Below are 24,282 nucleotides of genomic sequence, written 5' to 3' on the forward strand. Positions count from 1 at the left end.
AGATAAGCGACATGCTCCTTTTCGGCTCCATACAAATTGTATGCTTTTTGCGACCATTTTGTCTATCAAAACATGATCAATTTGGTTGGCAGTTGTTCCACCAGGCAATCCATGTCATTCTGTGTATATCACGGCGCGGCGTGAAAAAAGTCGAGCTTATGATGGTGTTTCTTCTACTGGCAAAGTTGATTAGTAATTCTCTATTTTCATTTGTGTTTTGATGAACTCCAACAGTTTCTATGAAACGTTCTTCTTTGCCTATTTGCTCATTAATATTTTCTAGTACGATTTTGATATCGTATACTTCTTTACATATCAGAGACTGGACCGGCATTAATTCAACATCTTTGTTTAGAGCTGCATTGGACAGAGACATATTTGCCAGTGTAGTTGCTAAACTCCACTAAAGGAGAAAGCACCACAAGAAGAATACTTCTTGAAAGAAGTACAGGTCGTATACTATTTTCAGCTGTTCATAAAACTCTCCTTCTATGTCTATATTGTATTTTCCTGTGGGGCAGTTTATGTTAATGATTTAGAGGTTAAGGACTTTTGTTTTTTCTCTTAGTTTACATACCCCTTTCATTTACTACTTAAAATTCTGCTAGCCTTTAGTCGTTTAACTCTTTAACCTTTAAATAATCGTCTGATCTTTTTTATGCGTGGCGGAATTGTTTTGTATTGAAATAAACAATAAAGAAGTCACAAAGCTTTTGTCTCTCTCTCTCTCTCCTGTCGTTTCCCCATTATTGAGGATCGTGATTTCTTCCAATATTCCTAACAATGTTTCTCCATTGGTCTCTATCTTCAGCTGCTCTAAGAGCTTCGCAGAATGAGTTTCCAGCTGAATGCTTTATTTGGTCAGACCATCTAGTTGGTGATCGTTCTCTTGATCTTCTCCCAGGAACGTTTCCAGAAACAATTAATTTCTCCAAACTGTCGTCACCTCTGCGAACCACGTGACCAAAGAATTGCAGAATTCGTTGCAGACATATTGTGGACAGCCTTTTTTTAATATTGAGTTGGTTTAGAATGGAAACGTTTGTCCTATGACCTGTCCAAGGTATGAGCAGCATTCTTCTCCAGCACCACATCTCAAAGGCATCAATTTTTTGGCGCTCGCATGCGCGAAGAGTCCAAGTCTCTGCTCCGTATAGAAATATTGAGAATACAAGGGCATTCACCAGTCTCATCTTGATATTTTGAGAGAGAAAGATCTGTCTTTCCAAAGTTTAGTTAGGCGACTCATCGCATTCTTTGCCATACCAATACGTCTCCGAACTTCTGCTTCACAGTTACCATCGTTAGTTATACTAGACCCGAGATAGACAAAGGTGTTTACGATCTGGTATTCCTGCAATATGTTAGTCAGTTGAATAGTGTCAAATCTGTCGACCACCATTATTTTTGTCTTAGCTTTATTGATTTTTTTAAAGTTTTTTATACAACTACAATAAAAAAAGCCAAACTATTGATTATAATACAGTTAGAAGCTTTTACATTTTTATTCCGTATAAATGTTTACATTTTTTAAAAACTAATATTTAATTTATTTTATATTAGTTTACTAACTTGATATCAAATATAGTAGCAAAGTTATTTCGTGACTGCAAATATTGACAGCATGAGGCAATTTTAAAGACAAATAATAGTATATGTACTTATATATGATTAATATCAAGACATTGAAATTGTTATATACGTTTATTAAACTATTCTTACAATATATCTGTCAACACATAATCTTTTTTTAAGAACCATCACGTGCAGAATTCTAAATATCTAGGATCAAGGACTACAGAAAATATCGAAATTACAGGGTATATAGAAGAAAGGATAGAGAAGAATGTGCGGTTACGGAGCTGATAAAATATTGACCTGTTAATCTGTATCGAAAATACAGAGTAAAAAGAATAGGGACAGTTTTCTTCCATATCTAATAAAGCAATATATCGATAAAAACAAAGTTTAGGATATATAACACGTTAATAAGGCCCACAGTGACGTATGGTAGCGAAGTATCTCTCTCTCTCCTGTCGTTTCCCCATTACTGAGGATCGTGATTTCTTCCAATATTCCTAACAATGTTTCTCCATTTGTCTCTATCTTCAGCTGCTCTAAGAGCTTCGCAGAATGAGTTTCCAGCTGAATGCTTTATTTGGTCAGACCATCTAGTTGGTGATCGTCCTCTTGATCTTCTCCCCGGAACGTTTTCAGAAACAATTAATCTCTCCAAACTGTCATCACCTCTGCGAACCACGTGACCAAAGAATTGCAGAATTCGTTGCAGACATATTGTGGACAGCCTTTTTTTTAATATTGAGTTGGTTTAGAATGGAAACGTTTGTCCTGTGAGCTGTCCAAGGTATGCACAGCATTCTTCTCCAGCACCACATCTCAAAGGCATCAATTTTTTGGCGTTCGCATGCGCGAAGAGTCCAAGTCTCTGCTCCGTATAGAAATATTGAGAATAAAAGGGCATTCACCAGTCTCATCTTGATATTTTGAGAGATAGATCTGTCTTTCCAAACTTTAGTTAGGCGACTCATCGCATTTTTTACCATACCAATACGTCTCCGAACTTCTGCTTCACAGTTACCATCGTAACTTATACTAGACCCGAGATAGACAAAGGTGTTTACTATCTGGTATTCCTCTAATATGTTAGTCAGTTGAATAGTGTCAAATCTGTCGACCACCATTATTTTTGTCTTAGCTTTATTGATTTTCAGACCAACTTTATTGCTTTCGTACTCAACTCTTCGCAGAAGATCAAACATTTCTTGCTCATTTGCTGCTATAAGTGTAGTGTCATCAGCAAATCTTAAATTGGAGATTTTCCTACCAGCTACTGTCACTCCACCGGCCCATCCTTCTAAAACCATCCTCATGACATGTTCACCATAAATGTTAAATAAGTCAGGTGACAACACGCATCCTTGTCTAACACCTCTCTCGGTCTTGAATTGGTTTGAGAATTTCTGATCTAGTCGTACTGTCGCTATATTAGACTGGTACAGATTTTTAATAAGTATCACCAGGTGCATTGGTGCGCCCATTTCTATTAAAATTGACCACAGATTTATCCAGCTTACACAATCAAATGCCTTTTGGTAGTCAACGAAGCATATATTCATAGGTACTTGAAATTCTCTAGACTTTTTAATGAGTTGTCTCAGATTCAGGATTTGTTCCCTTGTACCTTTACACTTTAAAAACCCCGCTTGTTCCTGATGTATTTGGTAATGTAGATAGGTTTTTAATCTGTTTTTGATGATATGCAACAAGATTTTACTAGCATGTGTTATTAGTGAGAGTGCGGTAGTTTTCACATCTGGTAGTAGTTCCTTTTTTGTGTAGTGGGATATAAATTAAGGAACACCAATCAGATGGCCATTTTCCTGAATTCCAAACAGCGACACAGATAGAATGGATGATATGTAATCTTTTGTCACCTAGTAACTGTAGTATTTCACATGGTATTGAATCAATGCCTGGGGATTGATTTCTCTTTAGTGATTTAATTGCATCTTTGACTTCAGCGAACAAGACAGTAGGTTCTCTAGGGTAGTCAGAAGGCCACTGACTTTCTGCTGATACCTCGTTATTTTTATATAGCTCGCCACAGTAGTTTCGCCATGTTTCCAATATTTCATCAGTATCGGTCTTTAAATTACCTTCCTTATCTATTACAGACCACGTTTGAGATTTAAATTCTCTAGTAAGGAGTTTGATCTTCTGGAATAAGTCCCTCGGTTCATTTTGACAGCCATGTTCCTCTATATCTCTGCATATTTGAGAGACGTAATCAGCTTTATCTTTGCAGCACTGTTTTCTGATTTCTCTCGATAACCTCTGTATTCATCGTTTGTTCCGTATCTAGTTTTATGTTCTTTTCTGCGTTGAATCACAGTCCACGTGTTATCGGATATCCATGGCTTACGGCCAGTGGAAACCGCTGCCTCACAGTCTTTTGCAGCCTCGATTACCTTATCTTTGACATAGATCCAAGTGCTCTCAGTGTCACTATCTACTTGGTCTAAAGAAAGAGCATCTTCTAGGTTTTGTTGAAAGTCATTGATTTTTGATGGACTTAGAGACATGACTTTTCTCTGGGGTCTTCTTTTGGGGACTTTAAAACGAAGTCGAACGTTCAATACCAGGAGTTGATGATCGCTTCCACAGTCTGCGCCAGGATATGTTTTACAGTTGATGGACGACGACTTCCATCTTGATCTTATTAGGATGTAGTCTATTTGATTCCTTGTTCGTCCATCTGGGCTGCGCCATGTGTATAATCTCTGTGGATGATGTTAATATAACGTGTTTGTAATTGTAAGATGTTGCTCTACACAGAACTCCATTAGACGGTCGCCATTCTCATTTCTCGGTCCCAGTCCATTTTTGCCCAGCACTCCTTCGAAATTTTCATTAGATGACCCTACTTTGGCGTTTTTAGCGAAGTATGGACAATGAAAAAAACAAATGTGGAGAAATTGGACAGATGGGAAATAAAAATGCTTGTAAGAGAAAGGCTATAAATGGAGACAAAAACACGGTGAAAGGTTGGGTGCGACGAAAAACAGGGACTCAGAGGAACTGTATAAAGAACCAAGCATTAGTCTCTTCATAAAGACACAGAGAGTGGGATGGATGGGGCATGTGATGAGAATGGAAAGGAAGAGAATGCCAAAGATGATCCTAAAACGGGACTCAATCACGAAAAGATGAAAAGGAAGACCCAGACAAATATGGTTTGAGCGTCGAGGAAGATATCAGAAATGAGGAAATTATTGGTTCTGAAGAAAACGTAACAAACAGAGATGAATGGTGGTGAAAAGTAAGTAAATTTACTAGGCAAGAAGCATGATTGGAAAAGATGCCAGAAGCCAGAAGAAGGGAACTATAAAATTGTAAAAACCAGACAACATATTCAAAAATAAGAAACAAGCGGTCTTTTACTATTTATAAAAGGAGACATATTTTAAATAAAAAGGAATCAAATTTAGGTTACTTGATATAAATTTGGTGTGTCATGTAATTGGTTCAAGGTGTAATTTAATAGTCTGTAACACCTGTATAATATATTATTCTAAATTTTAAGTTATTTTATTAAAAGTTTTCGTATTGTTCAGTTTAGTACGTCGCGTTATAAGAGAAGATTAAGTACTTACATTATTTTTACCTAAGTTAATATTTAATTATTAATTAGAATACAAATCTCCCTAATATAAAAATGTTCTATTGTTAAGAAAATTCGCATTTACGCACTCTTTTTCTCAATAAAGGTTTTGGATATATGAATTGACTATAACAACAAGCACCATAGACATATAGACGTAGAGTCTATTAGAAGAATAATATTTAAAAAAGTAAACATTAGATATTTGAATTAAAAAGTTATGTGTATGTAAAAAATATATATATCTACGGGGGTCCTACATCATACAGCCTCTGCTTCATCCTGCATTTCGATCTCAACCTTCCTCGGTGGGTTTATTCCTCCTCATTTATGGCTCTATTTCTCATTATTCCTCTGATTTCTGAAATGGTCTTCCTGGTGAACTGAATGCTGGTCTTCCTCTCTTTTTTGTATTCCATGAAACACAGTTTAAAGCCTGTCTTGACCATCTTTCATCTTTCTTGGGCATTACATGCCCGTACCATAGAAGCTGTTTGGATTCTATCTTATCTACGGTATTGTAAATTCTTCCTGTTCTTCTTATCATTTCTTCATTTGGGATATGATTAAGTCTGGATATACGACATACTCTTCTTAGATATCTCTTCCATTTCTACTACTTCCCGGTTTTTCTTCTTTTTTAGCTAAAAAGCTATTACTACTAAAAAGTGTTATAGCTTCTTCTTCGGTGCCGAGACCGCTTGTCGATCGTTGGCTCTCATGTTGCCCAGCACATTAACAATCACTGTCTTATTTACAGCCGCATGAAATAGTTCAGTGCTAGTTTTCCCAAACCATTGGCGTAGGTTTTTAAGCCAAGGAGTTGTACGGCGGTCCACAATTCTTTTTCCCATTATTTTACCTTGCATGACAAGGTGAAGTATGTCATATTTTTCTGGGTGACGCATTATATAACCAAAGTATTCCAATTTACGCCTTTTAAATGTGTTCACTACTTCGCAACTTTTATTTAAACGTTGCAAAACCCTTTCGTTTGTGACTCTTTCTACCCAACTGATTTTCAGAATACGGCGGTAGACCCACATTTTAAATGCTTCTAGGTTTTTTAAAAGCGATTCTGTCAGGGTCCATGCTTCAACCCCGTAAATTAGTACTGGGAATATATAACATCGAACAATTCTTATGCTAAGTTCCAAATTTAGATCATGACTGCACAGGATTTTCTTAAATTTCATAAAACTTGTCCTTGCTTTGGCAATTCTACTTTTTATTTCTGTATTAGGGTTCCAGATTTCATTAATATGAGTACCCAGATATACAAGATTACTTACTCGTTCAATTGAGTCATTACCGATTGTTACGTTATAGTTATATTATTATTATTTACGGTTGCTTGTTTACTAATAACCATAAACTTTGCTTTTCTTGCGTTGAGTTTGAGTCCATATATCACGCAGAACGCTACCATTGGGTTCAATAACGCTTGAAGATGTTCAATTGATCCTGTCACTAACAAGGTGTCATCTGCGTACCTGATATGGTTCATAAGCATACCATTTATCTGTTCCAGCGTAAAGATTAAACAACATTGGTGACAATATACAGCCTTGTCGAAGTGTCATTAGTCCAGAAGGCCACTGCGCATCCGATAGGAAAAATATTCTAATTCGGATTTTTTGCACAATCTTACTCAAAAAGGACTCCTTTTAACAAATTTGCATGTTGCCAGGACCAAAAGGTGGTCAAAAATTTTTTAAACGTTTTTTTTTGTTTTTTTCCTAAAATTATTATTTTTTGCATGGAAAAAGTTTTTTAGGTTTTTTTGATCATTCCAAACAGAAAAGGTCTTTGGTGACTTTTCTCTAAAAATAATAGTTTTTGACATATAAGCGATTAAAAATTGAAAAATTGCGAAATCGGCCATTTTTAACCCTCAAAAACTATGTAAAAAACTGAAAATTTGAATGTTGCCAAGGTAGGTAGATATTCTTTAAACATCGATTGATAAAATCCCGAAGAGTTTTTTGCAATACAATATTCAAAACTCCTTTGTTTTTTAATTGCTAATCAAGCGTGCGCGACACTATTTTCCACCGACAGTATGGTGCAAATGAAAGGAATAAATTCGTTATTTCGTAAACCGGCGACTTTAAGGAAAAATCCCGAAACAGGTCGATTTTTATTTTTAAGTTATGATATTGTGGCATACATGGTATACTAGTGACGTCATCCATCTGGACGTGATGACGTAATCGTTGATTTTTTTAAATGAGAATAGGGGTCGTGTGCCAGCTCATTTAAAAGGTTCTTCAATTCTCTATTCAATAATATAAACATTTACATAATTATTTGTACAGGGTGTCCAAAAAAAATTTATTAAATTAAATTATTTGACAAAAATAGAAGTAGAAGGACACCCTGTATAAATAATTATATAAATGTTTACATTACCGAATAGAGAATTGAAGAACCTTTCAAATGAGCTATTACACGACCCCTATTCTCATAAAAAAAAAATAATCGATTACGTCATTACGCCCAGACGGATGACGTCACTAGTATACCATATATGCCACAATATCATAACTTAAAAATAAAAATTGACCTATTTCGGGATTTTTCCTTAAAGTCGCCGGTTTACGAAATAACGAATTTCTTCCTGTCATTTGCACCATACTGTCAGTGGAAAATAGTGTCGCGCACGCTTGATTAGCAATTAAAAAACAAAGAAGTTATGAATATTGTATTGCAAAAAGCTCTTCGGTATTTTATCAATCGATGTTTAAAGAATATCTACCTACCTTCGCAACATTAAAATTTTCAGTTTTTCACATAGTTTTTGAGGGTTAAAAATGGCCGATTTCGCAATTTTTAAATTTTTAATCGCTTATATGTCAAAAACTATCATTTTTAGAGAAAAGTCACTGAAGAACTTTTCTGTTTGGAATGATCCAAAAAACCAAAAAAAAGTTTTTCCATGCAAAAATAATAATTTTAGGAAAAAACAAAAAAAAACGTTTAAAAAATTTTTGACCACCTTTTGGTCCTGGCAACATGCAAATTTGTTAAAAGGAGTCCTTTTTGAGTAAGATTGTGCAAAAAATCCAAATCAGAATATTTTTCCTAGCGGATGCGCAGTGGCTTTCTGGACTACATAGCTAACTAATACTAATACATGCATTACTACAAATGCGAAGTGGCTTTTAAAAATTTGAAAGTTTGACCCGCACTATTATACCAGTTACATGATCAAGTTTCCCCGTACCAGTTGAGGATTAAAATGGTAATAATATAACCACAGTAATTGTACCTTAAATTAAATCTGCAGATTCGTTTAATGACACATTGCAGCTTAAAAATAATAAACATAATAATACAGTCTAGTACAGATTGGCAAGTGGTAAAATAATAAATATACTCCAAAAAAATTAAGTGAAATGTTTGGTATAAACATTAGATAAACCAACTATTAAATCAAAAACAACATATCGCTTATATTTATGAGGGATCATCGTACTGACAAGAACTTTTTAACTAAACTAATAATCTGACAGCTAGACGTACGTAAATTATTCATTTCTAAATATACGAAAAACTTTGTTTTTGTTTATTTGTTATTTCGTTTTGATAATATTATAAACTTCACAGACAGTATGTTTCATTAGGTATCTTCGTAGTACGATCCAAACGATCAGCAACCGTTGCCAACCATCAGACGCATGCGCAGTTAACAGTTGGCGCTGCGCAGTTAACAGTTTGAGTTCGTAAACTACGAACGCGCATGCGTCTGATGGTTGGCAACGGTTGCTGATCGTTCTACGAACAAACCTATTTAAAAAAACCTCTGATGTACCTAGTACGGTATTACGGCCCTGTATTGCTCTTGAAAGTGACACACAATTTGGATTTAGATATGATATGGTATGAGCAAAAGAGATATTTTATTCGGCTTGAATGTGCTATCCCGGAGATGCAGAGACATGAATCTGTATATTTACTTGTGTTTTGAAGATTTTGAAAAGGCATGTGATAGGGTTCAACATATATACATATATACATATAATACTGCTTGTAGAAATATTAAAAAGCAAATATATTGACAGTCGTAATATAAAAATTATATCTAATCTATATCGAAATCAAACTGCCAAGGTAAGAGTTGACAACGAGAACACCCTAGATATTAAAATATAAAGACCATCAGGATTGCGCGCTGTCATGAATACGAGCTGGTGATGAATTTGAATAGAACTAAATGCATGGGTATGACTAAATCACCAAATTTAAACATACAATTGGATATTGAAGATACTGTAATTGAGAGTGTGGATATTTACAAATATTCAGCAACATAGATAACATCAAATGTGGACCAAATCAAAGAAACTGAAACAATTATAGCACGTGCTATACTATAATCATTCATTAAACTTAAAAAAGAGTTTTTGTTGTCGAAATATAACTTTAAAACTACGCCTGGCCTAAGGTATTACACGTTTTCTAATCTTCTTTATGGCTTGGTAGCGTGGACACTAAAACAAATGCATCTCAATAAGTTGGCCACTTTTGAATTTTGGTGTTACAGAAGAATTCTACGATATCATGGATTCAAAGAATCTCAAAAGTGGTAGTAACTAGAATAGGAAATGATGCGAAAATAATATTAAATAGCAAAACACGAAAACTTTAGTACTTAAGATATGTGATGAAAGAGCAAAATACTCATTATTACAACTTGCTATGCAAGGTAAAATTCAAAGGAAGAGAAAGGTGTAAAGACGAAGAATATTCTGGCTTAAGAATTTAAGTGAACGGTTTGAATACAGTAGTGCAGAACTACTTCAATCGCCAGTCAATAACCTTAGAATATGCAAAAGTAAAATATTATCTGAGCTAACAGGGGAATTTGCGAATCAAAACTATTGTTGGCCTTTGCTGATGATCTAGACGAAGTCGCTCGTTCTACAAGATACCTGAGAGAGGGGTATTTTCACAACTCGAGGGGGAAACAGGTAGTCTGGGTCTTAGAATAAACGAAGAGAAGACATAATACATGCTAATAACCGAAAATCCAAGATCAGGAGCTAGACAGAACATAACTATTAATGACCACAACTTCGAATTAGTAAAAGAGTTAGACAGAACATAAGTATTAATGACCACATCTTCGAAGTAGTAAAAGAATTTAACTATCTGGCGACTTTAATCACAGATGACAACTACATAGAAAAAAGAGGTCTCAACAATGATAGCTGGGTGGAATAAAGCATTTGACTCCCTAGCCTTATTATTAAGATTTAAGCTGCTTAAAAACAATCTAAATTGAGACTGTACATGTCAATTGTTCGCCCAGTCACATACGGAAGTAAAACAAGGACTCTACATCACCGGGAAATAAATAGGCTGCTAATATTTGAAAGGAAGGTTCTCAGAATGATATATGGCCCTCAAACAGATGAATTGACAGAAGCGTGGAGAAGGGATCACACTACTGAATTGGTGACTCTGTTTGGTACTAAAACATCGTCAAACATATAAAGGCTAACCGTATAAGATAAGCAGATAATGTGGTAAGATCAGAGTAAGACATACTGTTAAAGACAATGTTTTTTGAGAGGTCAGACGGTAGAGGACAAGCAGGCCATCCCAGAAAAAGGTGGAAGGATGATGTTGAAGCCTATTCAATTCATCTAGGATTAGAGTACAATAATGATAAATGTAAGCTCAAGATCGTGGAAGATGAAGGGCTATAATTAATGCGGCGAAGACTCATCTCAGGTTGTAAAACCAGTCAAGAAGAAGAATAAGAAGTCAACAGGGTCAACATAGCTGTGATACTTTCCAATCTTTGATAGAAAATAGAACTTGATGAATGTGAATAATGTTTTGAACCAATTTTAAAATGTGAAGCTTACTGCTTGTTCTTATTTTTGTAGTATCTTTTCTTGGTATATATAATAACATTATATAACGGATTCTGTCACAAAAGTTGATCACCCTGTATATTAATTGCAAAAAAATTTCACCAAAAATTCAAAACACTTAAATAAGTGGACCGTCGTAAATATGTTTAGATCCAAATACTTGCATTTTTTATTCTCAAAGTTACTTCAAAGTAAACGGGTCATTCCATTTCAAATCACTCAATTTTGGAGCAAAAAAAATTTTGGACCTCCGATTTGTCTGAAAATTGGTATATAGCTTCTGCGGGACGTAAAAATAAGATATTTAAGGTCAAAAAATATTCTTCTTCTTTTTTCTCAAAATGTTATTTTATGCGATTTTACAGTGATTTGGTGTTTATTTATACAAATTTGCATTTTCTATCGTAAAGTATCAATGGAAAACATAATATTTTAATAGGAGGGGCTCAAAAATGTCATTATGTGGCATTATAACAAGTTACTTTGATTCAAAACAAGCTTTTGATTAAATTTTATAGTGTAGAAAACGTTAAAATCCCGTTTTTTACATTTTTCTCCATTCCCAAAATACATCATAATCAATTTGGCTGAAAATTTCCCCACAGATAGACAAAACATAGGACTTTAAGTGGTGAGAAGGATTTGAATTATATTACAATAACAAAAAAGTTACATGCAATATTATAGTCAAAAATATAGGCGTCTATTGTAAGTACAATTAACTCGAAAATATCGACCTCACGACAAAAATTGTTAAAAAGAAATGGTAAATACGATTTATTTGGAAGAATTTCAGTTCCTACCATTTTTGTCGAAAAGTTAAAAATGGCGGAGATATTGAGCAAAAAAGGTTCTCCTTTAAAATCAAGATGGCGGCTAAAGTAACGGAGGAATTCATTCGTGATTTTAAATTTCGGCTACTATTGACTCCCCTAAAGATCAGAAAAATAAAATTTTGGGCAGCTCGGCATTCAAGGTCAAATGCTATCCCGACTGGACTAATATATACTTTTGAGTCTGATATTACTGCATGTAACTTTTATGATATTGAAATATAATTTAAATCCTTCTAACCACTTAAAGTCCTATCTTTTGGCTATCTGTGGGCAAATTTTCAGCCAAATCGATGATAATGTATTTTGGGAATGGAGGAAAATGTAAAAAACGGTATTTTAACGTTTTTTACACTATAAAATTTGATCAAAAACTTGTTTTGATTCAAAATAACTTGTTATAATGCCATATAATGACATTTTTGAGTTCTTTCTATTAAAATTTTATGTTTTTCATTGATACTTTACGACAGAAAATGCAAATTTTTTTAAATAAACACCAAATCACTGTAAAATCGCATAAAATAACATTTTGAGAAAAAAAGAAGAAGAAGATTTTTTGACTTTAAATATCTTATTTTTACGTCCCGCAGAAGCTATATACCAATTTTCAGACAAATCGGAGATCCAAAATTTTTGCCTGAGTGATTTGACATGGAATGTACCAAACACAAAATACGTACCTCCATGAAGAAAGAATAACGTTGATTTTAACAGCAATAAACTCCTATTAATCCTAAAAAACTTCGGCGGCGTATAATCTGTATTAACCTCCACAGACGTAGAAGTCTCTTCTCCCATACCTTCGCCTTCTCAAAACCCAAAATGCCGCCCTGTCTTGTGTCAATCACGCTGCTGCTGACAAAGTCTAACCTCTTATCAATGTCTATTGTATGAGGTAGAAAATCTTAATTATTACTACTGTTTGTTAACGTTAAGCACACAAGATATTTTCTAATTACAGTATTTATGTTGTTTACCTTAGGATTTTTTTTACGAGTGCGACTTTATGGCCACAAACACAGAAAACTCACATCGATATGACTTCTTTATGTGTGTTTTCCATAAAAACGAATTATTGTTTCTTAATATTCCATCACATCGTAAACAAGACCGGTACATGTAGGTCGGATCAATACAATAATTATTTATTTTTAGTTACTAGCATCTCTTAAGAGATAATGCGGTTGAAGATACTTTTAACCCAGTCCGTAATCGAAAAGTAAACAGGGAGTATAAAAACACGTCAATTTTAAGAATCTACTAATATTGTAGTGGATTTATATTGTTATCTGCTAAGGAAAAATACGTACACACAAAGCCTGAAGACAATGGTGTATCTATTATAACTTCATAACAATATTTATAGTCCAAGCTGTGCGTGAAAAATAAGTTGATTTCATGATATAATTGAGGAATTTTTGAAACCTATCAGGTGTTGTAAAGGACCATGCCAGAAATAACTTCTACTAAAATGTAACCAAAAATTTTGTGCGATTTTTTATTTAAGACGTTTTTCATTTGTTAAATTTGTAATTTTTAAAGATTTTTAATTTTGCAGCTTAGGATATTCATTTTAGAGAAAAACTTCTAAATATAAAATTGTACTAAATTCAGAAACCTACAATTTGAGCTATGTCAAGTTTAATTTCGTTAATACGTTATTGCATAACCGCCTGCGAGAGGTCCAAAATGGCCGTTTTTTGAAATTGCATTATTTATTATAAAAAATAACTCTTATTAATTTTTTAAGGCTTTAAAATGAAGAAGTTTCAATACCAAACATAAAAAAAATTGTAGAACCCGATTGGTGAACTTGTTGCTTAGATATTGTAACTTGTTTATCAAAAGGGGTCAAATGTCGAAGACTATAACTGTTTGAAAAAAAAAAATCGTAGAGAGTTAATCCAAGATCACCTCTCCTTCTAAAGACTTATGTTTGCATATTCTAATGTAAATAAATGCGTAAAACATTTTTCAATCTGTTATTTCGGGTTTGAAATTAAGGGGGCAAATTTCGTTATAACCATTTAGAACTGAAGCCGCTTCTGTACATCCAATGAGTTTCTAACTTGCAGATTATTGTTGCTGAAGACAAAATAAAGATTCAAAATAAAATAAAAAATTTTCTATAACCAACTGAAGCCGAGATAATTGTTTTTGATTTCTTAAATAGTAGTGCCTTTATTTATAACTAAAGCTCGGATTTATAGGCAACAAAAATTGAAGAAAAAGGCGCCTATATAGGCAAAGATTTTTATTAAAAAAGGCAGGAATATTAACATTTAGGCAAAATATAGGCAATAAAGGAATATATCTTATTATTTATAACCACTTAAAATTTTATCATTAATAGAAACAACTAAATGTTTTTCAATATTTTCGGTCTTAAAACTATGTCTTCGATCACTTAAAATTAATTTGTACATTGAAAACGAACGTTCGACATCGACAGATGTAATTGGAGCATATTTCAGAGCGGATAACAAATCTGGCATAATTTGTAATTCCTCGAAAAATGTCCCATTCAAAACTTTAGCAACATTAGATAAAAACGAAAAACCTTCATTCTTGTCGAAAACATATTTAATTTTTTTAAAAATTAATTGACCGTTACTTCCAGGTGCCGATTTAATTTTCGTCTTTAAATTATCTATTAATTTTACAGACTCACATAAATTTATCTCTTATTTTTCTAGTAAGGTAATTGTGGTAACTATTAATTTATAATTGTCATTGATATAAGCGAGTTCCTGTTTCAATTTGGGATTTTTTAATATTTTTTTTGCTTCTCGAATGGCTTCGGAAATATCATCATCAAATTCTGACCTAACTAATTCTATTTCATTGCAGTGTTCAAAGTAAAAAAAACTGCTTCGAGCCAGGTTCCCCACCTTGTAATTACTGGTTTAGGTGGCAAAGGGACACCGGGAAGTCTTTCTTTATATATTTGCACCCTCAACGAAGCCTTTGCAAAAACTTGTTTCATAAAATTTATAAAATTATTTACCAACGGAAACAGATTTCTTATTTCTTCAGCAATTCTATTTACCCCGTGGGCTACACAAGTGCAATGAATTAAATTAGGATATAAAATCTTTAAATTAACAGCAGCTTTTAACATATATGCCGCAGCATCTGAAAGCATTAAAACTATTTTATTCACTGGTATAGGGTTGGGTAAAAAGAGGTTTGTTAAACTATCTTGTATAAATCGACTTATTGTTAAATTGTTTGTTTTTTTCAATTGTTTAACGGCAACTAAATAAGGTTTTCTCGCAAAGTTTTCGTTCAAAATTCCAATCATTAAATTAGCTATATACCTGCCGCATACATCTGTCGTTTCATCCACGATAATATACAAAAAATTGCCCTCTAACTCCCGCTTAATTTTTGAAATACATTCCACATAACATTTTTCCACAGTATGTTTTCTCAATGTACTCTTGTCCGGTAAGGATTTATTAAGATATTTTTCGAAAAAGCATTTAAAACTAGGGTTTTAACTTTATATAGATGCATGTTGGATGCAATCATCATCTGGCATAAATCAAATTTAAATGAGTCTTCCTCCTTTTTTTTTGAACTGCTTAAACTACCCCGCAGAGATATTTGGGCTAACTTAGAGGAATTTAATTTTTCCAAATTACGTTTATGAAGTGGGGTTCCATAATGCTGGTCAATAAAGTACTTTTTTCTACTTGAAATCTGAGAATTAAAAAAAAAATAATTAGAATTCTAAAACCGCTTTAGAATTTAGTTATGTTGTAGGACGAGAAAAAAAGAGAAAAAATAAAACTTACCGATTTGCCGCATGGTTTACAAAATGCTCCATCTCCTTCTAGAGAAAGTTCCGAATAAGGTGCGATCCATAGCCTTAATTTAGATGTCATATTTTCACACAAATATCTAAAACGTTTTAAAACGTGTTCTTTGCTTTTCGGTATACGCAACAAAACTAAACTAGGATATAGCAATTTGTGAATAAACTCTGATACAGTAACCGACTGTACAATTGATAATAAACTAATTAAGCTTAGGGATTTCCAAACAGTTAACCCTCAAGTCTCGATCAGGTACATTTTCCTAGAAATCTGTTATACAGTGAGCACGTAAAGGTTGGAATAAATTCATTTTCGCGAGAATCGACGATTTTGGAAAAAAATACCGAAACAGGTCAATTTTTATTTTTAAATTACGACTTTTTGGCATGTATATCATACTAGTGACGTCAGCCATTTGTACGTGATGACGTCATTGATGATTTTTTTAAATAAGAATAGGGGTCGTGTGATAGCTCATTTGAAAGGTAATTAAATTTTCTATTCAGTAGTATAAACATTAACATAATTATTTATACAGGGGTTAAAAAGAAAAATTTTTGGAATTAAATTTATTGTCATAAAAGGAAGATATGTGTAATTTATTTAATTCAAAATACATTTTACTGCTCTCCGAAAACAGAAAGAAATGTTTATTTGAAAAAAAATTATTGCTTTTTGCTTAAATTAAATGCTCAAATTGTCAAGAGGCAGGTGGTTGGCTGCTTTAATATTGAAAAAACAACATTTTTTATTTGTCAAATAAACTTTTTTTTATGTTTTCTGATAGCAGTAAAATGTATTTTGAATTAAATAAATTACACAGATTCTTTTTTTGTCAATAAATTTAATTGAAAAAAAAATTTTTGGACACCCTGTATAAATAATTATATTAATGTTTATATTACTGAATAGAGAATTGAATTATCTTTCAAATGAGCTATGACACGACCCCTATTCTCATTTAAAAAAATTATCTGTGACGTCATCACGCCCACATGGGTGACGTAACTAGTATGATACATATGCCAAAAAGTCGTAATTTAAAAATAAAAATCGCCCTGTTTCGGGATTTTTTTCCAAAATTGTCCATTTTCGAGAAAATTAATTTATTCCAACCTTTACGTGCTCACTGTATAAACAAACCATTGATATTTTATTATTGACCCAAAATTTTATTATAGAATGGTTTAGTAATAGAATAATATCATGGGTGGTACCATGAAATTTTAAAAAAGGCACAAATAGGCGGAATTTACGAAAAAAGGCAAAATGTGTAAAATTACATTTTATTATTAAAAATGATTTTTAAAGTGTAATAAAGGTTTATTTTTCATTACGAATGTGATTTATTAGCAACGGTTAGCAACTTATAGTACATTGAATCACGGTTTTTGCTCCAAATTTTAACGCACCGCTTGGATTGACATGAAATTTGGCAAACACATAGATAACTAGTCAAAAAATAAAAATTATATTGAGCCTCTGTGTGCTTTTGCCCCGAGGGTGAGTTTCACCCCTTATAAGTCGTGAAAACATATACGGTCAAAATAAGCCCGGAAATGGATAAAAAGGATAATTCTAAGCAACTTTTATTTTATAGCATGTTTTCACTATGCTATAACTTTTCGAGTTCTTTGCGAGTAAATATGTTCATTTTTCAACAAAAAAAAAACAGGTTTTTTTGCGGTTTTTGGCAAATAACTCAAAAAGTAAGTATTTTATTGAAAAAACATTCTTAGAAAAAATATAGCCCATTAAAAATAAAAAAATAGTGTATGTACGAACTCACTAGACCCAGCAGAAGCAAAGTTTTAGCTAATAAAAAATAGGTTCATATCCATCAAATTTCAAAGTGAATATTTCAACGTGAAATATCCATGAAATATCCATATCCATGAAATCCGTGAAATATCCCAAAATGATGCACTTTTTCTAGAAAACTCAATAAAACTTTTTTAAAGAGTTTAACAAAATATTATTTTTTGTTTCTTAAAAAAGGTTCTAGTATCCAAAGTAAGCAAGTTACGCTCAAAATAACGTTGATCTCTTTTTTTGGCAAAAAAACTCGGTATAATCACCTCCTCATTACCATCTTAAATCAAATTAATCGTGACCGCTTCATAAGTTACTTTGCCGATGTATTATTTATATGATCTGTAAGTATCATCGGTTCAAAGGGCTTATTTAAAAAAAAATGGTTTTAAAGTAAATCTGTTTTAATTTTTTATTTTGAAAAAAATGTTTTTTTTCAAAATAACTTAAACTTGATTAGTGTGACCAAAAATTTACAAAGATTAAAAAAATGTAGTTTTTGCTTTTCTGAATATTTTGAATTTTTTATTTTTTTTTTGTAAGTCAAAAAGTGGTTAAGATTGCTGTTCAAAATTTGCATACACTCGTGATTATTGACTAGCGCAAGTATTTTCAATTACAGCCGCTATAAAAATAAGCACTTTGAACCGATTAAACTGAAAGACATATACGACACATACACGAGTAAAACAATTTATAAGGTAAAAAGGATTAATTTCGTTTTTGATGCTAATTAGGGAGTGAATTTCCCGAGTTTTTTTGACCAAAAAAATTGACCAACTGTATTTTGAGCGTAACTTGCTTGCTTTTGATGCTACAAACTTTATTAAAAAACAGATACACATATTTTTTTAAATACTTTAAAAAAGTTATAATGATTTTTCTTTAAAAAGTGCACGGTTTTTTGGGTTTTTCACGTTGAAATAATTCACTTTGAAATTTGACGGATATGAACCTATTTTTCATTATCTAGAGTTTTGTTTCTACTGGGTCTAGAGAGTTCATGCGTATATCATTTCTTTTAATTTTTAATGTGCTATAAATTGATTGAGAATGTTTTTTTCAACAATATACTTACTTTTTGAGTTATTTGTCAAAAACCACCTAAAACTTTTTTTTTTTGTTGAAAAATGAAGGTATTTACTCGCAAATAACTCGAAAAGTATTAACTTAGTGAAAAAATGCTATAGAAAAAAGGTATTGAGAATTAGACCTTTTATCCATTTCCGAACTTATTTTGAACGTATATTTTTTCACCTGTTATAAGGAGTGAGACTCACCCCAAGGGAAATATTTACTAAAATTTTCTATTTAAAAGTTTTTCTCTAAAATGAATATCCTAAGCTGCAAAATTAAAAATATTTAAAAATGGCAAATTTAACAAATGGAAAATGTCATAAATAAAAACCGCACAAAATTTTTGGTTACATTTTAGTAGAAGTTATTCCTGGCATCGTTCTTTACAACACCTGATAGGTTTCAAAAATTCCTGAATTATATAACGTTTTTTCACCCACAGCCTGGAGTATTATACGATACTACTCTACCATATTTTTTGGTTTTGTCAGTATTAGTGAGGATGTAGCAATAAAAGTACGTTCGAAAAACTATTTAGAGGGATTGCTAATAGAGCAAATACAGCCTGTGCAATACCTGATATCGATGTAGCAGATCAGAGCAAAAATAATAAACTAACAAAACCCACCCGCAAGACAGGAGATAATGAATGCCATTAAAGCACTGAAGAATAATAAATCCCCAAGAATTACGACATACCAGCTGAAATTCTCAAAATTGGAGGACACACACTGATAAATAGATTCCATAAACTAATAACAGACGTGTGGAAAAAATAATAACAGAAGAAATTCCAGGAGACTGGAAAAGAGCAATTGAGGGGGTTAGAAGTAAAAGGGTTTAAGTGCACTTTTTTTAAATTCTACTCTAAGTACAGATTCGCATACTTAAATGGTATTAGAACTTGGTGGTAAAACGATTTAAGCATATTTCGTCCTACAGTCCCCATCTATCGCCATTACATTTAGATCACTGAAAACAATTGCAATTTACTTTGGTAGTAAACAGGTTTAACCGTGCGCTTGAACCGTTTTACAACAAAACTATTTTTAGTATTCTATAAAAACAAATAAATAGTAATAAACAGGTTTAAGTGCGCTTGAACCATTTTTACCACAAAACTATTTTTAGTATTCTGTAATGTGTAAATACATGTTAATACAGGAATAATTTCAAGTAAATAAATATTAAATTTGTGATCAATTTTGAAGACTAATTAAGTATAATTATGCAACGTGCCAGTTGTCGTTACACTGTGAATAACAGCTGGGACAAAAATAATTTGTAATATGTAGTTAACATCTGCAGTTAAACCGTTTTACCAGTAACATTTATCAACACCATGTACCGATACAAGTACATTTTTTTAGTAATTGAAAAAAAAGGAAGGATATAGTAAGAGTAATAATGTACCCTTATATTTTTATCATTTTATAGTCCATTGTACACTAGACATATTTTAGTTTAATGACTCCTAGAATTTATAAAACTCAAACAACTTTGAAGCTGATCATCTCAGAACTACCAAAACTGCACTTAAACCCTTTTACGTCTGACCCCCCCAATTATGTACCTAATCCAGAAGAAGGGAGATAAACTCAGCTACAACAACTATAGAGATATATCCTTACTCTATGTAAGTTACAAGGTGTTTACGTAGATAATAAACCGGAGATTAAGCCACTTCACAGAACAAATAATAGGAGAATTTCGGCCAGATTCAGACCAGAACTGTCTAATACTGATCAGCTATTCAACGCAAAACGATCATTAGCTAAAGCCTGTATGAAATATGACATAAAGAAATGTCCCTACACCCAAAATATTTACTGTGTAATAAGTGTAAGTTGATTTCAATGTTCGCAGACGATGTAAACTTGATGGGAAGAACCGCAAGGGACATCACAGAACTAAGTAAGTATTGTTATGATCTGCTTCTTATTAATTTTATATTAATTATTATTTATTTGATTAATTATTTAATTGTCGCAAATCATACATAAAAAATGAATAAAAAATCTCAGGGTGCCTTTTATAATATCAAGAAAATATCTAAATTATCTTACGTTATACTTTTCTTCTCTCGTGGGTTCAGTATCTCTTAGTTGATCCTAATCGGGATAAAATAGGGAAAAGAAATAAAGCAAAACATAAAATAAACATACAGAATTGTCTTTTATTCATCAAAATCGATACTCTAAAAATCTATCAAATCTAAAACCTGTGGACACAGATGTCCGAATGAAATTTCTACCATTTAAATTTATTCTAGTTAAAAAAAAAACAATTTATCGGTTTGTTCCCGATGACTTTGGTACAACAAAATAAACAAAACCAAATTATGTATTCGCAAGATTAGCTATACTCCTTATTTACTTTCTGAAATATTGGAATTTTAATTCCTACGCTTTTTACTAAAAATTTTAGTTTCCGAACATAAAAATATCTTTCACATAAGTTGACTGACCTTTTGCTTCACTCACTCTGATGTCTTCTCGTGACCCAAAACAGCTCTTCCTCGTTGACTATGTTAAAGGCTACTCGTCAAAGCCCTCTCCGTCCTCCAGCTTCAAAACTATCAGCATACCAGCACCAATTCTCCAACAAGCCAGGCCTCTTTTGACCAGTACTCGATTCAAACAAAACTCCAAAAATTCTCTGCTCTCCTTCTCACAATAATACAGAATCAAAGAGGTATTTCGTCTCAATTTGATCTGTCTCTCGTTCCACTTTTCAGCACTATTTTCCACTATCAAACAACCACTGGTACTTGCTAACTATCTATCCACGAAAACGTCGAACTGCTCCTCAGCGATGCAAATAACATAATGCCTTCTTTTTCAAACTCACTCAAACATTCCAACCACTTTTCCCCTTCAAAATTGCCAAGAATCAGACACATTTCTCTTTTCCATTCGATAAACATACAGTCATTCTTTCAAAATTATTCCGACCATCTTAATTACTTTCGGGGAACTCTACAACATTTACTCGGGGTGAAACAAAGATATTAAAATTCCAAACTTTCTTTTAAACCATTTTTCTAGAAAATGATAATTACCTCTACCTGTGTATTCTATAGTTCCCGTAATAAACAATCTTTTTCCATTTTAAACCTAAATACATCGTTCTTTTCACTTTAATTATTCACATAAGTCTTTAATGGTTCATCGGAAATCTCATAAAAAAAGAAATCCACTTACATCCAAACTAAATTCTAATAAATATTTACAGATCAATATACAGGGTGTATCAAATTTATGTGCCCGCGTTATTTAAAAAAAAATTAATTTAATTTTTATTTTGCCCTTGATTGATAAAATTGAAAACACAATAACATCCCCGCCTTGTTTTGAGATAAAATCAGTATTAATAAGTGCAACAAAAATATGAATTTCTCTCGACAACAACACTTTTCTATTGTGTCAAAATATTGAGTCCCACCTGAAAAACAATTGCTTTCTCTTTCCCAGTGTCTGTACTTAGATGGGATAGGGTAAGTTTTCGATCGAAAATTTCCTAAGTCTTTAGTCTCAAATGAATTTTCATACTTTTTGGCTACTCTGTTTTTTCATTTATTAAATTTTCACATTCCCTCAATATTACACGCAGTTCCTTCTTCTTTTCTTCTCCACATATCAATTTTCTTTCTTTTTCCTCCGATTCTCTACACATGTTTATTGTGTATTCTGTCTTCTCCATTTTGCATACTTCCTCTTTAAATACCGCAGTCTCAATTGTATCTTTTCCGCCTTCTTTTTCTATTCTGATCTCTTCTTCTTCTGGGCTCATCTCATCTTTTGAGGAATCCCAAGCTCCATTTTCCTGTGTCAATCTTTTTTCTTCCTTTTCTTTTTCTGGGCCCATCTCTTCTTTTGAGGAATCCCAAGCTTCATTTTCTTTTGTCAATCTTCTTTCTTCTTTTTCTTCTTCTGGGCTCATCTCTTTTTTCGAGGAATCCCAATCTTCATTTTCTTTTATCCATCTTCTTTCTTCTTTTTCTTCTTCTGGACTCATCTCTTTTTTCGAGGAATTCCAATCGTCAATTTCCTTTGTCACTCTTTTTTCTTCTTTTTCTTCTTTTGGGCTCATCTCTTTTTTTCGAGGAATCCCAGGCTTCATTGTTTTTTTTATCTTCTGTTGCTTTCTCCTCTTTCTTCTCTGTCCTTGCTTCATTGCCAAATTCATTTCCACCGTTTGTTTTTTGTCAAAATTATCCTTTTTCCGTTTCTCATGTTCCTTGTCCATTTCCAGAATGTCCTGTTCTTTTTCTTTTGCTTGTTTTGTTTCCTGTTGATTGTTATCCATTTTTTGTTTTGTTTCCTTCATCGCTCGTTTTGTTTCTTCCTAATTTTCTTGCATTTTGTCCATTTTATCCATCTTCTTTGATGTTTCTTCCTGATTTTTATCCCTTCAATTTAATATTTCATCCCATTTTTGTAACTGGAGTTGCATCAGTTGTATTACTTTATCTATTTCTGATAATTCCTGTTGTTCTGATGCCATGATTGTTGTTTCAAAAATGTCTTCTTGTTCTATATGTTCTTCTTGTTCCAAATGTTCTTCTTGTTTTTTGTTTTCTTTGCTTTTGCTCCTGGTTGTTATCGACATGTATTTAAAATTTATCCCCGCCTAATATGAAATCCGAAAATACCTTTTATGCTGTCGAGATGAAAATTTTTCTCTCCCCAAATATAATCAATTTATCCCACAAATTTTTAAATGTTTCAAAATTCAAATCAATCAAAAATAAAATAAATATGTAAAAACTGTACCTAGATAAAAAAAATTAAGTCAAACAAATATTTCAAAAATTTTAAATATATCAACTTTTTCCGACGGGCAAATAAATTTTTCTCCACCTGTTTTTCCGTTTCCTATTCCCTTCAAATTCACAACCAGAGATACTTTAATGTCCTACGTTGGCTCGCCATGTTGTTATGATCTGCTTCTTATTAATTTTATATTAATTATTATTTATTTGATTAATTATTTAATTGTCGCAAATCATACATAAAAAATGAATAAAAAATCTCAGGGTGCCTTTTTATAATATCAAGAAAATGTCTAAATTATCTTACGTTATACTTATCTTCTCTCGTGGGTTCAGTATCTCTTAGTTGATCCTAATCGGGATAAAATAGGGAAAAGAAATAAAGCAAAATATAAAATAAACATACAGAATTGTCTTTTATTTATCAAAATCGATACTCTAAAAATCTATCAAATCTAAAACCTGTGGACACAGATGTCCGAATGAAATTTCTACCATTTAAATTTATTCTAGTTAAAAAAAAAAACAATTTATCGGTTTGTTCCCGATGACTTTGGTACAACAAAATAAACAAAACCAAATTATGTATTCGCAAGATTAGCTATGCTCCTTATTTACTTTCTGAAATATTGGAATTTTAATTCCTACGCTTTTTACACAAAATTTTAGTTTCCGAACATAAAAATATCTTTCACATAAGTTGACTGACCTTTTGCTTCACTCACTCTGATGTCTTCTCGTGACCCAAAACAGCTCTCCCTCGTTGACTATGTTAAAGGCTACTCATCAAAGCCCTCTCCGTTCTCCAGCTTCAAAACTATCAGCATACCAGCACCAATTCTCCAACAAGCCAGGCCTCTTTTGACCAGTACTCGATTCAAACAAAACTCCAAAA

At 32.5% G+C, this 24,282-nt stretch overlaps 1 protein-coding gene across 2 annotated transcripts in view; it reads right to left on the bottom strand.

Annotated features, from left to right (window-relative positions):
• LOC114327015 (uncharacterized) overlaps nucleotides 1–13,018 on the bottom strand; it is an 87,099-nt gene extending 74,081 nt beyond the window's left edge. The window contains exons 1-2 of one of the 2 annotated variants that reach the window (XM_050663052.1): nucleotides 12,881–13,018; nucleotides 12,584–12,786 (exon numbers count right to left, since the gene is read on the bottom strand). In XM_050663052.1, coding sequence (XP_050519009.1) covers nucleotides 12,584–12,701 — 118 coding nt within the window. In that variant the 5' untranslated portion in view covers nucleotides 12,702–12,786; nucleotides 12,881–13,018. Of the gene's footprint in view, nucleotides 1–12,583 lie in introns of both variants that reach the window. The other variant, XM_028275509.2, reaches the window with a different exon arrangement.
• Nucleotides 13,019–24,282: the final 11,264 nt, after the last annotated feature.

The sequence above is a fragment of the Diabrotica virgifera genome, chromosome 1 (genome assembly GCF_917563875.1).
Source record: "Diabrotica virgifera virgifera chromosome 1, PGI_DIABVI_V3a".
In the NCBI taxonomy this organism is placed as follows: Eukaryota; Metazoa; Arthropoda; class Insecta; order Coleoptera; family Chrysomelidae; genus Diabrotica; species Diabrotica virgifera.